Source organism: Camponotus vicinus, unplaced genomic scaffold, assembly GCF_025532165.1.
Source record: "Camponotus vicinus isolate PSW18456_S1 unplaced genomic scaffold, iyCamVici1.0 SCAF_1, whole genome shotgun sequence".
Lineage (NCBI taxonomy): Eukaryota > Metazoa > Arthropoda > Insecta > Hymenoptera > Formicidae > Camponotus > Camponotus vicinus.
This window is the reverse complement of record NW_028141945.1, coordinates 15,878,047-15,900,854: the sequence shown is the minus strand read 5'-3', so window position 1 is coordinate 15,900,854 and position 22,808 is coordinate 15,878,047. Positions and strand designations below refer to the sequence as shown.

General features: G+C 34.2%; 1 protein-coding gene across 7 annotated transcripts in view; it reads right to left on the bottom strand.

Moving 5' to 3' along the window:
• Positions 1-22,808, bottom strand: part of LOC145977564 (WD repeat-containing protein 47) — a 66,440-nt gene that overhangs the window by 18,281 nt on the left and 25,351 nt on the right. For all 7 annotated transcript variants that reach the window (XM_083109685.1, XM_083109675.1, XM_083109681.1 and 4 more), the window contains 2 exons: positions 19,772-19,882; positions 19,482-19,557 (listed from right to left, as the gene is read on the bottom strand). In XM_083109685.1, coding sequence (XP_082965811.1) covers positions 19,482-19,557; positions 19,772-19,882 — 187 coding nt within the window. The remainder of the gene's footprint in view (positions 1-19,481; positions 19,558-19,771; positions 19,883-22,808) is intronic.

Genomic DNA, 22,808 nt, shown 5'->3' with positions numbered 1-22,808 from the left:
AATAAGAATAGAAAATTAGAGTGCTACCAGTAACTATCCGAAGACAATTATATCGTAAAGAACAATAGCGATTGCACGATAGTCCCGCAATATGCGCGTGATCTCATTTAAAACAAGCAGCGAGGGGTATCTTGGTTGAAAACATCAGCGCACGCTAAGAAAAATCGCGTAATATAGGAATAGAATTAGGAGAAAAAAATCACGCAATAAGGATACTTATCACGAAAATGGCGAATGTTGATGTCCGAAAGATGACGTTTCTCTCAGCCACGAACAGACGGAATGAGAGATTCACGCGTGAAAATTCGTGTTCGATCGAAGTCTTCGGATCATCTTCGAGAGCCGCGAACCGAGAAGAGCGATAATCGCATCTCTATCGAGAGAGTTCGATGATGTACACACACGAAAAAAAAAGGAAAAGAGGGACGACTACAACATTCGTTTTCCATCCTCTCTCGCTTTCACTGCGCAATCATCTTTTCCAGCGACAACCGCCGGGCCCATCCGCTCGTATTAATCCTGTTTCGAGATAGAAATCGCGTCATTATTCGCAGGAAGTGAGAACGAAGGTGGGCGTCGCGATCGTCGGATCGTTTTCAGATCGTAAAACTTGCGTTGCCTCCGCGAATTCAATCGCGAATTGTGTCGCAACGATTCGCAATGTGCGTCAGAACAGAATTGAAGGTTGCTGCGGAGTTTGATCAAAATGTATGTAGATACGTATCGTGATAAAGTGTAGGAAATATGCAGGAAAGCGTATAAAGTGATAACTTATGCGACTTTTTTTCACACATTCATTCCTTTGAATTTATTATATTAATATATTAATTTCAACATATTGTAACTAGTATTCGATTTAATTTTTATTTTATTTTTAACTGCAAACTTCTCTACTTGATACAGTAATTTTATTCAGTATTTTATTATTTTATTTAGTATTATTTTTATTTTATTAATAATATATTATTATTAATATATTAATTTCAACATATTATAACTAGTATTCGATTAAATTTTTATTTTATTTTTAACTGCAAACTTCTCTACTTGATACAATAATTTTATTCAGTATTTTATTATTTTTTTGTATTATTTTTATTTTATAATTAAATAAATATATATAAAATAGATATATTTTCTACTAGCATTATCTTATAAGTATCTGGAAATTATATATATTACTTTATAATTCTATATTTTTTCTCATATAATATTATAATTATAAAATATAATAATACAAAAAATTGTAAATAAAATTTATAATATTTAATAATTACATGTTATTATATATGTTTTTAGATTAATTATCCTCGGCGTAATTTTCATCTCTAAAAGCTTATAATTCTTGCACGTGCGCAGTTATAATAATTAGCATAATTAATGTGATATATATATTTCGAAAAAAAATGTGAAAAGAGAAATTAATTTTATACCTATTTATTTATTGACAACGAGCGCAGACGCGCGCTACTTATTTTCAAGTCGTTGCGATCACAACTATTTTAGCGTTACAAGAAGCACCGTATATGAACCGTTGTACTTTCCTACACATTGTGATCGATGCTGTTAATGCGTCAATCGCCGGGAGTTCTATCAATGTTATCGTGCGTGTCTTATAAATTTTCTCGGTCGGCTGATTTCAACGCGTTCTGCGTCCATCGCAAATCTATTCCAATGACCGGTCCAAGCATATATGTATATCATATCATGACATAAATTACACATTATCGGACTCTTCTTGCGTCTCAAGAGAATAGGAGTAAGAATTTATGTAGCGATAATTTCTAATTAAAAAAAAAAAAATATTGAATCTTTATTCCGAAGAAACTTAAGATGGGGGAGTCTCTTAGGAATTAAAGAGTTTACTTTTATTAATATTTAATTGAACCCACAGAAAAAAATTGCCGTTTCCTTCATCGCTCCAGCGGGCGGCCACATCAATTTTCCATCGCTTCCATCGCTTTCTCCGATACGCTCCGTTAATAATCCATCGAGATGTGTCCTCCTCCAGTCTTCATTCCGGCCTCTCTTCCTTTTTTTTAAATCGCGGGATCGGTCGTTATCTCGCGTGTACGCGCGAAATTTCCTTTCGCCGCAATAACCGATCACGTGAATCGTGAATTATACCTCGTATAAATCGCCGATCGACTCGTTATTAATAAATACCACATTTTATTCGCGCCACGTTAATTTCACTATCCGAGATTTACGTTCTTTTAACGCGTTTTCAGGAAAACCGCGAATACCAGGCGCATAATTATTAAGTGTGTCCGCGAGAACGAAAGTGGATCGAGATCCTTTCGCCGTGTTCCAAAAGTCACTTGATCGATTAATATAGATGCGGCCACGCCTGTTGGTATCCTGATTGATCAGGTGATCCTGGCGCTGATAAAAGGATCTGCTTTTTCGACGAATAAATAATAAAAATCAAGTTCGATACACTTTATTGGAACTTTCTATGATTAGATACATCAAACTCTCGATGTCGATTGTGTCTCGTGATATAATGTATCATTATGTAATAGTCAATTAAAATACTTCGATTTGTCTGGGTTTGACCCGAACCGAAGGCAATTTGACGGGATACATATGTTATAGAAACTGGATTTCTCCGAATAAATATTTCGAATCGATCGACGGAAATGACGGGAAATAGGTCGCCAAGCATATAATAGGCTGTCGATGCACGTCATCTTTGTACATCTGCGTTTTAGAGAAAGTATTGGGCGCAAAAAGTAAATTGCTATGATCCGGTGACACGCGTGTACGCAATTTATCTCAACGCGCGAAAAAAGGAATCTTTCGGGTGTTTGTCATTATGTGGATCCTTAGCCGATTATCATGGTCTGCTACCATTAGAAAAGTTTGTTCCAGTACGTTTGAGTGACGTCGAGTCGCGTGCGAGGTATCGCATCGTTATTAAAATTGAATGACTTTCCATGTGGATGTAGATCGCGAGAAAACGAAATCTGGAGCGAGCGTTTGTTTCGGGGACAATAACAGTAGCGAGAGTTATCTGATAATGAAACTGACGGTGATCCGCGTAAGCTGCGAAACAATTCGTCTAATTAGGTAAAAGATTACGTTTTGTGATAGGAAGATTCTTTAGAGTAAATGCGTCAGTGGGTTGACTGTAAATGCACATTATAGATAATTTTAAACAACATCATAATCAATATTTTTTAGAGATAATATTGAATTGCAATTATTTTGGAGTAAATAATATTTCAATTCAAAATTATCCAATGTTATTATATACATAATTTGAAATTAATGATGCAAAACAAGTGATTGACAGACTGATTATGACCAATGACTGATATTTTCAACAAATAATAATTTTCTCTAACATTATCTGCATAATAATTATATAAAAACTAGTGATATTATTTCTTCATTAAAAAGGTATAGAGCTGCATGGCTTTGATATAAAGAGATGTAGCAAGTATAGAGTCAATAGTCAATCATTGATGCATCTACGGTAATAATGGCGCCGTTGCATGCATGTCCGATGCGATTTCTTCGTCCTCCGAAGAAAAACGTCATGACTTGCAGGCACGCATCAGCGATGAATATCACAGAAGTCAAAATTGTCACAGAGACAAGGCACTTGTTGACCGAGTTTTCAGTACCGGTATTACCAGCTACCAAATAATCCTACTTCAGTTCGCGCGATGATTCTGCATTATATATGTGTCCAGTCACATAAGAAATAAACATATTTAATTTTTTTTCTCACGGTTTACATTCGCGCTTCTATTCCTCAAATTGACTCATACCTTTATGGTCAATCTTGGAAAGTCCAATACATTGGAAATCAACTACATAATTCTATTTTGCACCGATGATCAATCCTTTCGCGACTGACTGCCGGGAGCGTGAATGGAAATTACTTAAATTTCCTATACATGCGTCTACGAACCAATCGTTCTATCCTTTTCATTCTGAATAGCTATCGACGACTGGCGTTCACGATTAGAAACAGCTTGCTAATTGATTGCGTTCCGCAGGATTTCGACTCATGTTCGACTGCGTGTGCCTTCTTATTTGCGTATCCGAGAAGTCACGCGAAAGAAGAAAAAAAGAAAAAAAGAGAGAAAAGAAACGCAAACCAGTTTTCCTGAAAAAGCACTTGCGTAATAGGTTGACCAACAACTGAGACTTCTTTCGGAGCTCGAAACGCAGCAAGATACGGAAACGAAAACTGTAACGTCGAGTATGACCAGCCATATCGTACGTACACCGTTAAAAAATATTAATAACAGGTTGACTTGTATCTGTCATGAAAACGGGCAACATGATAACTGGTACGAAATGTAAACCGTACATTACCGCACGATAATTATCATACGTCCGGTCTTGATACCGTGGACCATGACTTAATCCGCCGCTGACACAAGGTATGCCAAAACAAAAAAAATACTATCGAAAATGATAGCTTAACGTATGGAAAACGGAAGAATAAAAGTTTCACACGGTTGCAATTAAGGAAAAAATTGTACGAATAATGTAAATTATTATCGCACTGCTACTATACGTACACTGTGTATATAAGTAAATGTTATATTTAATTTTTATATATATTATATATATATATATATATATATATATATATATATATATATTTATAGATATATTTTTTTGATATATTTTGTATTGATATATATTTTGTTTCTATTCGAAATAATATATTACATCTAATTATCAATTACATTAACAGAGAAGCTAAATAATTTTTGCCAACAAATTAAATCAATTTCTTTCTAATTAACTCGATGTAATTATTTTCTTCCATCATCACAACGGAATAATTATCCATTAAAATAATTAACGGATTTTTAAATCAGCTGTATACTTAATATATATATATATATATATATATATATATATATATATATATATATATATATAATCGATAATTACATAAATGATAAATAATGATTGCTTTTAATCTTGCCTTGTATCGCTTAAATTAAATTAAGACAATCATCATCATTCGTCAATCATGTCGTGTAAATTAATTATTAATGTAATTAATGGCAAATGCACAAGTGCTACAATATGTCATGTCTTCAATTATGATCATCGCGAGGCTCGATTGAGAGAAAAGAACGCATCGATTTATGACGATCAAGGAATTTACAAGAAAGTGGATGATTATTAGATGCGCCTGGTCAAGCTTACATCCATCAGCATGAAGATCGTGACCTACATTTTCTCAACAACAATATCCGCCAGTATTCGTCATGTCTTCGGTAAATATTTATTCATCATTTCTCTTTGCACAAAAATGGTAAAAAAATTATGAATTGTTATGGTCTCTGAATTATTGCAGTAAAAAAAAAATGAAATATCGAAAAACAAAAAAAAAGAAATAATAAAAAGAAGACTGGAATACCGATAATGCAGAAATTCTTCGGTACTCGAGATGTTCAAAGAGAAGTCTTGACCAAGAATCGACGATGTAGAGACTCCGGTGAAATCCTTTACCGCTAAAGTTTCATACACTCACCAAGCTAATGTAGGTTTCTCTTTTATCCGCAACAAAATGCAGCATTCACAAATCACACCCGGTATATTATTTAATATAATCCGAGAAAAATATAATTATATACATAAATATAAACATATATAATATATTATGTAAATACATATACAAGATGTTCCTTAATAAGTTGGGAAAATTTTAGGAGATGATTCTTTGTCGAAAATTAAGGGGGAGTTTTTCATATAAACATATACTCTTACATCCTTTCCTGTGGAGTTACACTCCTCCAAAAATGAGAGTAAAAATTAGGGTTTTATTTTTTTCTCAAATTTAGAACAAGTTAAAGAAATAAAATTAGGTGGCTATTTTCTACTAATAAAAAGGTTATTTATTAATATTTTTTTCAGCCTCCCGTATTGTTATAAGGAGATGAAACTAGCAACCCCTATTCAATTTTTTATTAGAACTTTTTAATGTTTATGTGAAAAATTCCCCTTAATTTTCGACAAAGAATCATATTTTAAAATTTTTCGCACTTATTAAGAAACACCCTGTATGATTCTACATATTATATATATTTATGTATATTTATATATACATATATAGAAAAAGGAGTTATCACAATATATAATATAATGAAAAATATTAGTATTAAATATTTGATCGCGGTCACGTGATGATCTTTACCACAACTTGATCTTTTTCGCATGATTACGTATCTGCGTTGTTATTATTTTGGAATATGCGCGATGTATATTAAAAAATAACCGGAACATCATTATTCAAATGATGATTACTCGGTATTCCTACTTTGATGCCGCCCACAATGATCGGAGAAACGGAATAATCGTTTCGGCAGCAACAAGCGGATGATTGACTATGACATTAGCATTGTAAATTATCTCTTCTACGCGCATGTTTATCAAAGAGAGGTGATCCTCATTTCGCGAGATTAATGCGCACTTTAAAATTTGCTAAATAAAAATAAATCTAAATAAAAATAAATCTGAACGCCCTCTGAACTGTAATTAATTTAATTAAAGATTTTAATTAAAGTTCAAACGCGGATATTGTACTGATATGTAATCTCTCGGATACTGTATAATCTATTTACTTCAAAAAATAATTTTACAGAATAAAAAGTGTATGTTTGCCTTTCTAAACTCGTTTAAAATATCTGGAATATTATACGATGAACGGAATTGTAATGAAATGCACTTACAAAGATAAAAAAAAATTGCAAAAAAAATACATATGGGCGTAGTCGACCACGTTGGCGAGCAAAAGTGCAACGACGACCTACACCATCATACCATACATGGAAATCTGACTGACCAGCAAGTTATATTACCGATGACGAAAAGGATAACCTGTGTCTAACTTTAGAGCATGCAAGGAAATACCGGTCATTGCAAAAACATCTTTATTCCGCGTTCAGAGTTTCCTATTATATCGATTATTCATGTAATTCTTATTTGTATCTCGAGAAACTCATTAACTTTTGATCATAGAATTCATTGATATAATTTTTAAAAGACTTTGATATTTTATTAATTCTCTCAAAGGAAAACAACATTAGAAATAATTCAATATATAAGAAAGAGAAATATATTTAAAATTAATGTATATTATAAAAATATATTAAAATTAATGTATAAAAAAAATTAATTATGTATATAAATAAAAATATACTAAAAATTAAGACAGAAATATATTAAAATTAAGATAAACATCGCTTCTTATACTTTCTGAAAAATAAAATGATAGATATATTTGTTCTGGATGATTTAACAATGTCTTATAGTAATGTTTTAAATATCGTAAATGCCGCCCGATTGTTTTCACTTGGAAAAGAAAATGTCCAACAATAGTCTTAGCAGACCGTGATTTACGCTACCAACAAAAAGGTCATGTGTCGAGAAGAAAGATACACTCGATTTCACTAAAATGCAAGATGAAGGAATGATTGTAATATAGAAGACTTTCACCAAATTAACAAACATTTTGCGTCGTGTAGATTCTCTTGCATCGTGCTTCGACAGGTCTCGAAAATTGTACGTGACACGAGCACAAGATCTTTCACTTTCTCGAAATATTTATACGCGAAATTGAGTTACAAGAATATTTATCAGTTCACAAATCAATTATATGTTCGAGAGACAAATTTATATTGATTTATCAAACATTTTGTAATTAGCTACAACTATGTAAGAAGATGTTTAATGAGCCACGACTAATATCGCGATAAATTTATATAAGAAATCTTCAATGTTAGTACTATAAATTAATTTTATTAAATTCTATTTAATGTATATTTCGGCAAATCTGATTTTCAAAAGTCAATAATAAAATACTTTTTCATTCGTCTATAACAAACAATTCGCCAATCATGCAAAAATTTTTCACGTTGTCTCAATTATTGCACAAAGTAAAATAAATATTCACTAAATTCTCGATCTATCATTTATTCGTCGCCTTAATTACGCCGTTAAGCTCGCCATTAATAGCAAAAGCAGAAAAATACTACGATAAGATAAATATGTCAAAGATTACCAAATTTTTAAAAAATTAAAAAAAAATTTATCATGTACTTCTGCATTAAGATTTTCCCATATCGAGAACATTTGAATTTAAAAAATCACGAGTATTAATTTCTTTTTAAATCACAAGTATTAATTTCTAAAAATAAAAATATGTCAAATCAATATTTATATATCAAGAAATTTTCTCATGTACTTAATAAAGGCTTAAATAATTTTCTAGATAAATAAACTGTTAGAAAAATTGTTTAAGATATCATAATATCATTGATTGTTATTGACACTTGTAGGTTTCTCAAGATTATTTTTATACTTTTAACCTTTGATAACTAATCTCTTTGTCGTGTGAAAAAAACGTCGTTTTAAGTATTCTGCACTTATGCTCTTCAATGCAGATAACTTAAGTGCTCTCGCGTGTTTTTGTTAAGTTCTTTGCTATCAGCGCTGCACGATATGTATAATGTATATCTGAATCAGCGAAGTTGAAACTTAACATTTAAGATCGACTCTGATTTTTGCGTCAATTTTAGTCAATTTTTGACGAAATTATTACGGTTCACCTAGTTGTTCGCTTCCGGTTAACGATCGCTAGAAAGACTAGAAGATTGCAATATCGAGGATGACACGCGAAGCATTCTCTGCAGGTCAATTTTGGCTGGTTTTGTATGCCAATAAGCGTCAATTTTTGATAACGGTACCGACCACGATCGGTCAATCATCTCGGATGTCGTCGTGAGACGGAACCGTTCCGGAACTGTATGACACGCGGAAAATTGTGTGCTCGCCGACCGTGAAGTCGCATGTAGGTAAAGCGCATCATGTGTATGAAGCACGTGCGGCGCAGGCCGATTATGGGATTTTCGGAACCCTGCAGAGAATAACGCTGTAAATATGTCGACTGCGACTAAGAGAGTAATATAAGAATACATACGTAGAACATGCAGACAAAATTTAATTATTTCTCCCTTTAAATTTAATAAATAATGTAAGTAATTAAATAAATAATGTAATTATTTAAATATAATGTAATTAATTAAATAAATAATTATTAAATTATTTGGTATTTAATATCATTCTTTGCAATTATAAAAAAGTATACTAGGAAATAAATTTAGGTCCATTAAAGAAAAATTAAAAATGTATTTAAATAAAATATATAGTAAAGATATTGATCTTTTACAATATTATATTATAAAATATTATATTATATATATAAAAAATATTATAAAAAATATATATTACAAAAAATGTATATATTATATATAAAAATTATATTATATTATAAAAAAATTTTAAGTATAAGAAACAATATTTTTTTTCTATTTTTTAAACTTAATTAAAATTCATATTTTCTAGAGCTGACAAACTTGTTTTAATATTACAATCTTTTTAGCACTGCCATCAATAAATAACCTGACACAAGTAAGAGGCTAAATAAGAGATGTATAAATTCGTGATGAATTAATATAGTGATGTAACACGATTTTTTTTTCAAACTTTCGCATTCGGAAGCGACCATATCGAGTGCGCTGACGTGGATCCAATAACTCTCGCGTTATAAAAAAAACCGAGCGTTGATAGATGAAGATAGCGGGAAAGGAAAGATTCGTCCGCAAAAATGTGAATTATCAATCTCGTTGATCCGAACGCGTAGGCCATCGCTCAGGGCCGAATGTACTGTGCGTGGGTTATACCTCCCCCTTTGCCTTTTTTTGTGGAGGGAACTTGTTTCAGGAAATCTATGGAACCATTGCCTATAGGACGAATAACCAGAGAAAACCAGGTTGTACCGTAACAATGTAACAGCCAATGTTTGCTGAACAAAGATGAATATAACGGCATTCGACTATAAAGCATTTTTGTATTTATATGGTTTGCCGCCATGTAAATCATGTTAATAGAATTATAGACTTGTTTTTCCTATTTTTATGATAAAAAAAATATTAGTTTGTAGAAAAAAAATTAATTGTATAAAAAAGATAAGATCCTTCTTTATCAAAATGATATTTTAAACAGAATTTCTAAATCTAACACACGTTGATACTTTTTAATTGCATAATTTGTAAACAAAGAAATATATATAAATAATATATAATAAATATTTATGCAATATGTTAATTTTAGATCTCTGTTAATTTTAACTCTATCATTTAAGAGTGATTTATCAGTTAGCATCATTTATCGCGTGATTGATTATCAAATAATGAAATAAACGATTAATGGGTAATTCTCAAGAACAAATAGATCTTGGATATGCTTAAGCGAATGGAGTGATATATTTCCCCTATTTGTTAGCGGCAGTATTATAACGTTTCGATGACTAATGCACGACACTCTCATACCATGCAAGGCACGCCGGTGACGTAAGCACGTGCCAGAAATGTTTGCTCCCCCTCGACGTTACATGAAATCAATTTTACCGATAAAGTTCGAAGTTATTTAATAATATGAAAAAGAAGAGTCAATTATAAAAAATATTTCATTAATTCAACATTAATAAAATTATTTATAAAATATATGCAACATAATTTTGACTAAAAGCATATATTGAATGAATAATTTCGACGAATTTAAAAAACTCGACATAAATTATAAATTATATGATAAAATTATTTCACAATATATTTAAGTAGAATATATAATAAAAATACTGATATCTTCTACAATATTATATTATAAAAAATTTTATTTCACCATTTATTCATATGCTAATAGCATGTATAATATAATTTTAATCCCACAGAAATGTAGATTAAAATTATAAATTAAATTAGAAAAGTTTCAATTAGCCGTCAAACAATTAGCCTGTGAAATTCGACAGGTTTCCTCCCACTTTTCTACGCAAATTATAATCGATGTCGAAGAGCGGATTACATGGCATAACTGTTCCAGTAAATACACTCTGTATCTCGACAGTAACTAAATATTTAGCGTACGCATTAACGGACCCCGGTTCCCACGCATAAGTGCGAGTCGCACTCGCATAGGATCGCTTTAACAAGGACTGATAAATTTGTATTCTTTCCCGCGTAATAATCCAGCCGGTTTTCTCTTCAACCAGCAAACCGACACATTTTCTCTGGTCGCTCGTGAGAATGCAAAACAATGCAAAACGCAGGAACAACAGAAACATATTTCATATCCATCGGCCTCGGATAACGAGAGTCCTTAGCTTTATCGCGGGAATAACAGTTGACTTGTACGACAAGTTTTTTTCACGTTGGTCGATGATACTTTCGTAATCCTATCTGTATAATCGCGTTATAAAAGCGATATTACGGCACGCGTGCAACTTACTCAGCTCTTCTACTTATCGATGGCATCATCGTCGGCCTTTCACATGATTCCTCTCTCTCTTTCTTACTTGGGACTTACGGGTAAACAGAACTCATCATTACCTGGCCGGCGAAGCTTCCTTCCTCCCAAATCGGATCGTCCCACCCGCCTGAAGAGCCCGAGGAGCCCCTGCGACCCGGATCCCACGAGTTTCTCTTCAAGTTATCCAAAGAATCCGTCGAGAGCCGCCGCCGATCGTACGAGCCCCTTCGGCCACTAGAAAGCGACGTCGCCGACTTGCCGTCTGGCTTTTTCAGGCTGCCCGAACTCGCTGGGTCGCCTGAACTCAGGGTCACGTTCAGGTTGCCCTTCAGATTCCCACTGGAGCCGGCCAGGCAGCTCCTCAGGTTCCCGTTGGAATAGCTGCGCGCCTTGAGATCGCCATTAGACGAGCTAAGACCGGTCCTCATATTCGCGCGATAATCCGCGGAGGTTGCGACAAACAGGCTGGCCAAATTGGGGGCGGCAACGTCACGTCGTATTGTCGCCGGTCGCTGAAGATTCGTCATCGACTTGGCCACGTAATCTCGCCTTAATGGCGAGTTGTAATTGGACATGGTGTCCTTTCTGAGGCAACCCATGGAGCGGCCGATGGGGTCTCTTCGCAGAGGCGAGCCGCCGATGGTGTTGGAGAAGAGATCCTTCCTGGTGTTGTTGATGGCGCTCATAGACGATCCCAAGGGATTCTTCCTCAGAGTGCTGGGGAAAGTTGAGGGATGCAATTCTCTTTTGGGCGGCGACATCGGTATCCCCAGGGAGCCCCTTCTGGGAGACGTGGCTGAGTAATTGTAAGCCTCATGGCGTCCGAAGGAATCCTTTCTGGTCGCGTTACCGAAAGATCCTCTGCGATTCCAGCAGTTCTCCTTGGCGTGCTTGCCGTGCACTTCGCAGCACTTATCGATCTTGAGCTCGTGCTTGATCAACTCGGGATTATTGTGCAGTTGCTCCAACTTGACGTCCCTGAAGAGCTCCTCGAGGCGACGTATGGCCGCTTGTTGATGCGCCGACGTCGACATCGTGTAATTACAAAGGGAAAAGCGCTCTCTCGTCGTGAAATCAATTAGAGATCACTGTCTTGCTCTTGAATCTTTCGGATATACTCTTGGTGAAGTGTTTAATCCGATCTTGTAGAGATTCCGCGCCTCATGCATCACATAATTGCTCCGAATTACGTAGGAATTTGTTCAAAATTGTCTCGCTTAGTGACTTTTACGGCTACAGGATGCTAATTAGCTCGCAGAAAACACCTTTGGAACCCGATAAGTCAAGACGAAAGGTATCTCGTCTTGATCTTAATGCTCATCGACCATGTATACCGTAACAGTAATAATCTTTCAAGTGCTTTAAAATGTTATTCGATGATAGAAGAAATTCTTATGCACTTCATTGTTATTAAAAAAATTTTAAATCGTATTTATTTTTAAACTAAATTCTCTATTTATATTTTAGCAATCGTTGACGATTGCTTCTGTGTATTATCTTGTTGTATGGAATCGCTAACAAGTCCGTGGCATCACAATGTCATATGCAGATGGTGTCACGAGATAAATTGAATTCTCCGATACTAGCGTTCATTCGACACGCCTCTGTACTCACTTACAATTCGACACCACGTGTGAAGGGACTGAGGATTTTCGGTTTTACCTTCGCGGTTCGTTAAGCGACCGGCATGCAAGCGGCGTGGTGGGAGCGCGATCGTAGCTCGAAAAGAACGCATGTGCGTCGTAATACACGTCCGATGAGATACTGGGGTACCGCGATACCCGGTGAGAGACCCGGTGCCTCTCGAAGGAGCTCTCTGTCAGAGATCCCCACCAGACCGATATGCATGTGTCTGTGTGTATTGCCATTCGTTCAAAGGCGAAGTATCCATATTAGGTCAAACCTTATGGGTTTGGTTTGTCGCGCAAAACTGCGAAGGAATCCATCGATATGACCCTGGACGAATCAGGTCGCCAACGAAAGTTGGCGCCCCGCGATTAAGGGGATTTGCTATCGTGACGAAGCACGATACATATGTCATGTGAGCTCTGCCCTATCGCGATTTTCTCGCACACGATCGCGATATATCAAAAACTTTGATAGCACGTATTAAAGTTGGCGATCTTTGATATAACTTCCTTTGGCAACATGGAAAGAAATAAACCACGTTCGCGCTCGAAGTATGATTTTGAAAGAATCATAAATCGCGCATAGTAAGTATCTAGAAATCTTTCTAGAGCTGTATATGCATATGAAATATCGTATGTTTTATGCAGAACCTTTGTAATCTTAAACCGATTACGTCAACCAGTAGTAAGAGTAAGAAGGAGAAAATTATAGAGCAATTAATTTTTAAACCTTTACAGTGCAAGGCTAAGCAGACAAAAACGAGATAAGTGGAATTAGAAGAAAAAAAATAAATTTGTATTAAACGAAGTGCAATTATAATCAAATTAGTTGTCCTCTGCGCAATTAATCAAACGTGTGATAGATTTATAAATTAGTAAAAATATAGTCACGGAATCACGAAATAAAATATAAATCGCAATTTTTTAATCTTAAAATGAGATTCAAGCTGATTAAATAGTTCTCTTTTTGGCGAGATGTGCGATTTCGATCTTTGTTGCAACACTGAATGCCTCATCTGGATGTGCAAGAAAAAAACATTTGTATTTCAAATTGCTGCGAACTAGAATGGCAAATGACTCATCCTCAGTCCATGCAACACCGGTTCGCGTGCCTTTCAGAGGAAAAGAGTATCATTTTGTCGCATGTAAAAAAACAGACGATTTATAAGAATTGTTCGTTGAAAAGAAGACTAAAGCGTAAATAAATCAAAACGAGTTTATAAAATATAATTGAAAAAACATATAAAGATAAAAAGGCCAAAAAATCATAAAAAGACAAAATAAAAAAATATCCTTTCAAACATAAAATAATCTTTTATTTACGTTTATTATAATTTATTTTGTTTAAAAATAATAATTATATTATTTTATTATTTGTCTCTTGTAATAAAATCTCAATATAATACATATTGAAAATTTCCGTAATTATATTTTTATCGAATCAAGTTGGAAAACAAAGAGATATATCCTTGTATGTAATTTATTATCAAATATGATATGATTAATACACTCATTCTAGAATGCTTTTATTAGCAACTGTAATTGGCTGGCGCCATCTACTCTTGATTAACGGGAAGGTAGAGAGGATATTTAAGAGTACGATATTTCTCCGGTGAACGGAATAGAAACATTCTTTCATATAGCCGACAAGATGGAGCAATTGCGTTGTACTCTATAGAGACAACATGTACGGATTAAATCGCAGCTGCATATCATACCGTTACGTAAATAAGATTTTTATAAACTAAAACCGCAATGCTATAAATTTAACAATCTATATAAAGCCAAATTTAATTTATAATCGCACGAAAATTATACAACTAATTAAAAGAATTATTGAATTAATGAATTATTGAATTAATTAAAAATACCACAAATATAAATTATTATTGCATAAATCATAATTAATACATTAATCATAATTAATGCAAATATTTTATTTCGTAAGTTTTATATAATTATATATTTAAAATGTTAAAAAATATAAATAATATTAAAATAAATATTAAAATATTAAAAGATATAAATAATAAAAAAATATTAAAAAATATATAAATAATATATTAAATATATGTAGGTTCTAAAATTTAATTTTCTCGAGGGATGTGTTGTCTTAATATATCATGAGAACATCTGATACATGTTTATCCTTGGGAGAATAAAACTGTCGTGAAATATAGTGCCGCAATCGTAAAACTTTATCGCGCAAATTGCGACCGCTGCTCGATTGCAAGTCACGTACTGCAAGAAGGAAACGCGCGGTATGTTTGCGGGTTATCGAGTTACCCGGCTTCTCTTTGACACCTACGCGAAGAAGTGGTGGCCCGTTCACCTTGACGACCGAAGATAAATAGCGACTTTGCATATATGTCAGGAAAGGGTATACCCCCCTTGAAAAAGTGACAATGCTCACACAAACACGCGTATCACGTTACAGATGAATTACGAATGAGTTCAGGTGTCAATTATGTTCGTGTCTGTAAAAGCGTTTGAAAATTTTGGAAGGTCACGAGGGCTCGATTAGGTCACTCGTCTAATTCCAATCGGCTTCATTTCACGGTCCCACCATTATGAATACTAACGACCGTGAGGTAGCTTCTACATAATTAAGCGGATGACGATCGAAAAATCTCGGAAGAGCGCCCACGAAATGCCATTTTTGTCAATAACGCGACTCGTCCTCTAATTGCATACGATGATAACATCGGCGCTCTTATGTATTTACATGCATTTGCATTCCACAGCTGCGTCATTAGCGTCAACGTAATCTAGCATCGGACGAGAATGGGCATTAGAATTTCGAGTGTAGGTGTTCAAAGGTCTCGTCGGATTATTGCATTAGCTGCTGCAGTTTATTCATAGAACGTTAATCGATCGCATATAGAATCTTCCTTCCAAATTAAATGGTATTTAAAAAATATTATATTGAAAAAAAAACAATCATTAAATGAATTCAATAAATCTAACTGTCAAATTAACATTAAAACTTCAGTAACTTAAATTGTAGAGATGGATTATATTATATGAAAATTATGTGAAAATATAATATTAAGTAGTTTATGCGTAGTCATCGGGATAATTCAATAATTAAATTTTCACTGAAGAGAAACCGCCTGCAACTGTTGCCTTTATTAATTCGAGAATCGAGCACACTGCTGTTGCATTTATGACGCAAAAATATAGATTAGATGCGTATGAGGTTCGCAAATGAGTATTCAGCATGGTATGTCAACATGAACTCTTTCATAGCGATTCGTTAGAGCTCAAAGACAAACGGATGAAAGTAAATAACCTAAGTAAGTAAACTATGACACATTTATGTAAGCACAACGTTTCAATTATCGTTATAATTACCGGAACTTCCGCTGTTCTCTGACAGTTTGATATATTGCACTTATTATTGATGATGTATCGTATTTTCTACGTAAATGAAAGAAAGAAGTGCACGAAACTGAACCAGGATCCTTTCGCAATTCATGAAAGATAAATAAATAATTTAAATAAAATCTGTAGTGATAAAAATCGGTGAATGCATATTAAAGGTAGCGCGAATTCGTCTTTAATAATTAAGAAGTCAAATGATGCACTGGGAATTATAAAACGCGTCGTTTATAGTCACCGAGCTTATCCACACCTAGCTGACGTCACGACACTTCCGCGGAATTATTACGTTACATAATGCGTCGATATCGAGGCCGCTGAATTCAGAGCAGCAATGAGTTCTTTCGCGAAAAGATAAACCATCGATCTTATCATTCAACATTGCTTCATAGTGTTGCTTCTCTCATCAATGCAGTTAGTCACGAAAATATGCTTCACATGTGTAAGATAAATTAATAATGTTGCAACAGCAGGATTTTGTTTGCAGAAAGTAATCAAAATATACACATCATGAAAAATAATTTTTTCAGACAATTGTAACAGAGTTAAAATTATTAAAAGTGTAAATGACTTCAGATCAGTTTCCCACGTCAACTCTTCAGTCATACTCTATACAGGGTGACCCATTTTAACTTAGGCAGCCAAATAACTCGAAAAATAAGCAAGATAGAGAAAAATGTTTTAGACAAAAGTTGTATGGTTTCGAGGGGGCCATAAGATGGTATCATTGGTTTGACCTTGAAGAGTCATTTGAAGGTCACGTGAAGGTCACTTCAATTTTTTTAAATGGAATACCCTATATATTTTTGTACATTCTTGTAGCTTATTTCGAGAGCTTTCCAAAACACTATAATTAAGTACCTTTCCGTTAAGTACTTTTTGAGTTATGATGCTTGAAATAATTTCTTAATTTTACATAAACCGTAAAATATCTTGTAAAATATTCATTTTTCGATTACCTTACCTTAATAGTTTTATGTACAAAATAATGAGAGGAATCAATTGGTGTAAAGAAAACACATAGTTGTTTCGAAGAAAAAATATGTAATTTGCAATTAACAATTCCATATTTTTTCTTAAAAACAACTATGTGTTTTCTTTACACCAATTGATTCCTCTCATTATTTTGTACATAAAAGTATTAAGGTAAGATAATCGAAAAATGAATATTTTACAAGATATTTTACGGTTTATGTAAAATTAAGAAATTATTTCAAACATCATAACTCAAAAAGTACTTAACGGAAAGGTACTTAATTATAGTGTTTTGGAAAGCTCTCGAAATAAGCTACAAGAATGTACAAAAATATATAGGGTATTCCATTTAAAAAAATTGAAGTGACCTTCACGTGACCTTCAAATGACTCTTCAAGGTCAAACCAATGACACCATCTTATGGCCCCCTCGAAACCATACAACTTTTGTCTAAAACATTTTTCTCTATCTTGCTTATTTTTCGAGTTATTTGGCTGCCTAAGTTAAAATGGGTCACCCTGTATATTGAGATTTCAAGATTAAACGGACAGAAGGAATGATATATAGTACGTGCGCGATGAGAACAGATGAAAAATAATATGATAAATGAAATGATAAATGAAGATCAAATGTAAACATTCATCATTATTTTCCAAAGAGACACGTTCGCGAAAATTTGTAGCCGAATGTTGGCAACACTTACTCATTTGTCACGTTTGTTCAGTAAATGAGCCGTTATTTGGCTCCTTTTTTCATCACGATATTTCCGCGAGAATAGGAACAGTAATTGACATGCAAATTTTCGGCTAACACCGTGCCATTGTTGTATTATATCGCGCGGAAACGCGCAATTTCATATTACGTATGGACATGAATCGAATATCGCGTATTCAAGAGACATTAACGCAATGAATCGCAATATCAAAAACGAAAAAAATTAGGATATACAGATTTTGAAGTAATATAAAAAAATTAAGATGTACTATATTAATGTATATTCTAAATTAAGATATATTAATAAAATATGCTTACAAAAATTATCAAAATGTTTGGTATAAAAATACGCTTTGAAAAAATAAATAGACGAGCAGAATTAATAAAAAATATACTAAAGAATATAAGAAATATAAGATCTATCGAGTCGAGGAAGATAAAGAGGAAGATTATCCCATAGCTAATTGACAGTTGAGGCAATTACGATGTTTAATTGACAATTTCTTAATAACCGCGACTAATCAATAACGAGAAGAGAGTTAAGCCTTAAATAGATCAGCAATAAAATAAAGAACCTATATACTTCTCTAAACAACTGGAAAAATTTGTATTAGTTCCTATAAAGATCATACAAATTGCAAAATAAACACAAAGCTTTAATAACGCATTTGCAGAAATAATCTGTTAGAAAATATTATCTGTTAAAGATACCAAAACACATGAGAAATTACAGACCAAAATCTTCATTTTTTTTCATATATTTATACGTATATAATACAAAAAATTTTTTTGCTTTGATATCCAATTTATAAAGTGAGAAATAATTTTAAACTTTAATAATTCTACCATTTTACAAAAAAACTTCGGCAATTATCATTCAAAATTATTCAGGTTTGATATACGATATTTATCGACGTATCAGTCTTTTATATCGAACATTAAACTCCTGCTCGGTTGAAAAATGGAGTAACAAGCTTAAAATTTCTTACAAGTTACCGGAAATGATACACAGGGAGTCTTAGGTAGACTTTACGTGCCCGGTATTTCAATCGATTCGTGAGAAATGTGTGCGAAAGCCGGTTTCTGTGGCGAACGACACTATAACCGAGTATAAACGAGTTATAGGTTTTACGTCAAAGTCTACGGAATAAGAAAGGACGGATAAGAAAGTTGGCAAGTCATTGCGAGGCGTCAGTGGCGAATTAACATGCAATTTTTATAAGGATGTGACAACCGGTATATTATCAAAAATATAGTGATAAAAGAGATATATAGATGTTTACGATTTATGTTCATGAGATAATCGAATGATTAATTATTAGATAATTTAACGTTATAAATGCAATATTATATTATTGCAAATAAAGTAGCCAGAGATTCGTGGATATAAAATTATTGCATAAAGCAACATAATATGATATTAACCAATTAACTCACCTTTGATTTGATGATATCATAATGTCCCTCCGACATCCTTGAATCATAAATGCCACCTGACATCGAATTCTGTCTCCTGCAACAATCAATACACACTTCATGTTATAAAAATAAATAATTTTAGAAAGAAATAGATTTAAGAATTTATTGCTGCGGGGGATCAGAAAGAAAGCCATTCACTGTAAGCACTATCGATATATTAAATGATGCAATGCCTCGGACAGAGCCATAAATTTTCACAGCAGGATTATGGGGAGATTTTTATGGCGGTGTAGCATGTGAAAACTTACGCGATTGGATCTGATCCATTGATCGTGGGCTTCGGCGACTGGATTCCAGACCGGACAGGTGTACTCGTGTGAACCGGCGAGGGTCCTTTGCTCCCCAATGGTTGCTTAATGCTGCAAAGGCCAGAATGAATGCAAACGATAATTCCCGACAGTCAAATCTCGTCAATTTCATGCACGCCATCATAAATTCTCTTATAAAGCGCGAGGAATTTACGACCGGAACTGCTATGATCGCGTCTGTCGCTCATTAACCTTCCGTTTTAGTTGACATTTTTCGTCCTGACCGAGACAATCTCGCTGTTAAACCGGCGCAAAGATCCAGCGAGAGATCACGCGTTACACGCAATAACTGCGTATATAATTGCTAGACATATAAAACATGTCCGAATCTCAGAAGCAGACAGATGTGAAGTATAAAATTATTTTATTATATAATTATATAATTTTATTTAATTATTAATTATTTTATTACTTAATTATTAATTAATTTATTATTTAATTATATAATTATTTTATTATTTCTTTCTTTTGTTCAGGAAAAGTTCGAGATGGATGACACTTTCAAGATAAATAAAAAAATAAAAATAAATTGCGTGTAAATTATTGGAATTTAGATGTAAAATAATACATTGATTGTTGACGTTTATTATTTAATGATTTTTGTTTGAGAAAATAAAAATATTTTTTATCGTTAAATTATTGTAGATAATATATTCCTGCTATTTAAACTACAAAGACTTTCTCTATCAAATCATTATGGATAATTCGCTATATCCTGTTAAAGCATCTGTTCTTTTCCGTTTCTGAAGAATGGGCCTGGGAATTAACCATGACCGCGATTTTCGTACATCAAACAGAAATGGAGAAGTTCGAGAAATTGCGAGACTTCCTCGATTATTCAAGCAAGACGTGATTTATCGAGATTCGTTGTCATCCTTCGACTTCTAACATAGCTATCTTGACCTTTTCGAATTTATGTTCGCCTTACCTTCTGGCGATGCATCTATAGAGGATTAGAAACTATCTCTGAAGTGACTTATGCACGAGCAGCGTGTGAATTCGCGAAAAGTTATTCATTCCTCGTGAAATTGGATATACGTGAATGTTTTGAAAAAAACACTGACATCTTAATTTTCTCGAAACCTCGTATTTTTTATCGGCTACAAATTGACACAGTTATTCACGTCGCCTGAAGGCAAATCTTACTGCTCCCTTATAATAATGTTTGATATATAAAATAACCGGCAATTTTTGAATATAACGGTTTGATTTACCGACATATCCTATAAATCGCTGAAACAATCTCCAGTCGATCATGGCTCAGTTTTCGTTACCGTTATACAAAATCGCGCTGCATCATGGCGCGTGCTGTGTTCTCAATCGAGCTAACGTTTTCCGATGTGACATGAGCTCTCAATGCGCAGCTTCAAGTTTTTACTAAAAGCGTGACTTATTAGTTATAAAGATTACTGCTGGATTCGTGGAAATCGTGATGATGGTTAATTAGTACTTAAAATTACTAATTATGTTTTTTGTTAATGCACATTTTCTAATATTTAATTAATTTTCTAATTAATTGATATGTAGTTCATTTAATTAATAAATGCGTAAAAAGAAACATACATGAATTATAATTATAATGTATGATTATAATACCAAATATACTATATTTAATTAATCTAAAATTGCGTGATATATTAGATTGTATATTTTATTATTAAATATTTTAAAAATTATTTCTTGAATAATCTATTCGGGTATATTTAAAAAAATCTGTTATTTAAAAAAAATTCAAACAATTTGCAGCTTTCTAAAAATACTCGAGCACAAATAATTAAAGAAATAATTTTTAAATACCTGTACTCTTTGATATATTAAATGCTAATTGAAGCTGAATTATCTCCGAATTTAATTAAATTTTTCAGAGTAACTTTATTTGATATTTATCGAATCACTGAGGAAAATTTAATTCTGTCAAATAACTATATTGCAGCACCTGTCAGCGGGCTAAGCGAGCAATATTTACCGGTTTATGCACGGCGGCGTGGAACCAACACTCCTGAGACTGCACGTGCTGCTGTGACTGTTCTGTTTACTATAAATCGGTCGATTGTTAGGAGGCTGCACGCAGATCCGTTCGGCGATACGGAATCGCGGCGTCGTCGGCTTGTGATAAATCATGCTTCCTCGCAAATCGCGACTTCACGCCTTCATCACGTCCACGAGAGAGGCTTCCTTCCGCCAACGAATTGCGTCCAAGTCGAGCAGTCGCGGAGGCTCGAGGGGGTCCGATTTAGCGCCAGCTAAATCGGAATGCACTTGGCGATCGAACTCAATTCTCGGTACCGCGAAATGTAAAAAGAAAGAAAAAAAGGACGAGCCCGACGCCGACTTGACCGCTCGAGAAGCCGCGGAATTCGCGCTCGAGATGCAAGCAGTATTACGTTTTGCACTTGGTTGCACAGTTGCAACCAAGAGTGATACCGAATCGATACGGACTGGCTGGACCGACTAGAGACTCTCGACGTGGAATATTGCGAGCTACGACGGCGGCGGCGATTCCGCCTGCCAGCGACATTAAGCTCTGACTGACTGAGCTCGTCGTCCGAGCTGACAACCGAGGCTCCGACTCCGCACCGTAATAACAAAGCCCCTATCAGGGGCCGCTTTGATTCGCGGCGCACGCGGTGCATTCGCGGCGATCAGCTGTCGCTGAGCGACCGCGAGAAGCGTAGAAAGTCTCGCGAGCTCTTTAAAGGAAGCTCGCAAACGCGGGGATCGGTGAAGGATAAGGGAAAAACGCGGCTCGCTATTTTTGCGGAGTAAATAGCGTATCGTCTCTCGCTCTCTTTCTCTCGCATTTCAATAAAAAATAGAAAGTTAAGAGGGGGAAGAAATATCGAGAATTACAGGTGAACGGAGATATAATGATGCAGGTGTTACGATTAGGCAACAAGGTCGCAAATTCGATTCGAATTCAGAATCGAACGTGATAGTTTGTGTAGTTTGTTAAATCGGGTGAATCGCGAAAAATATT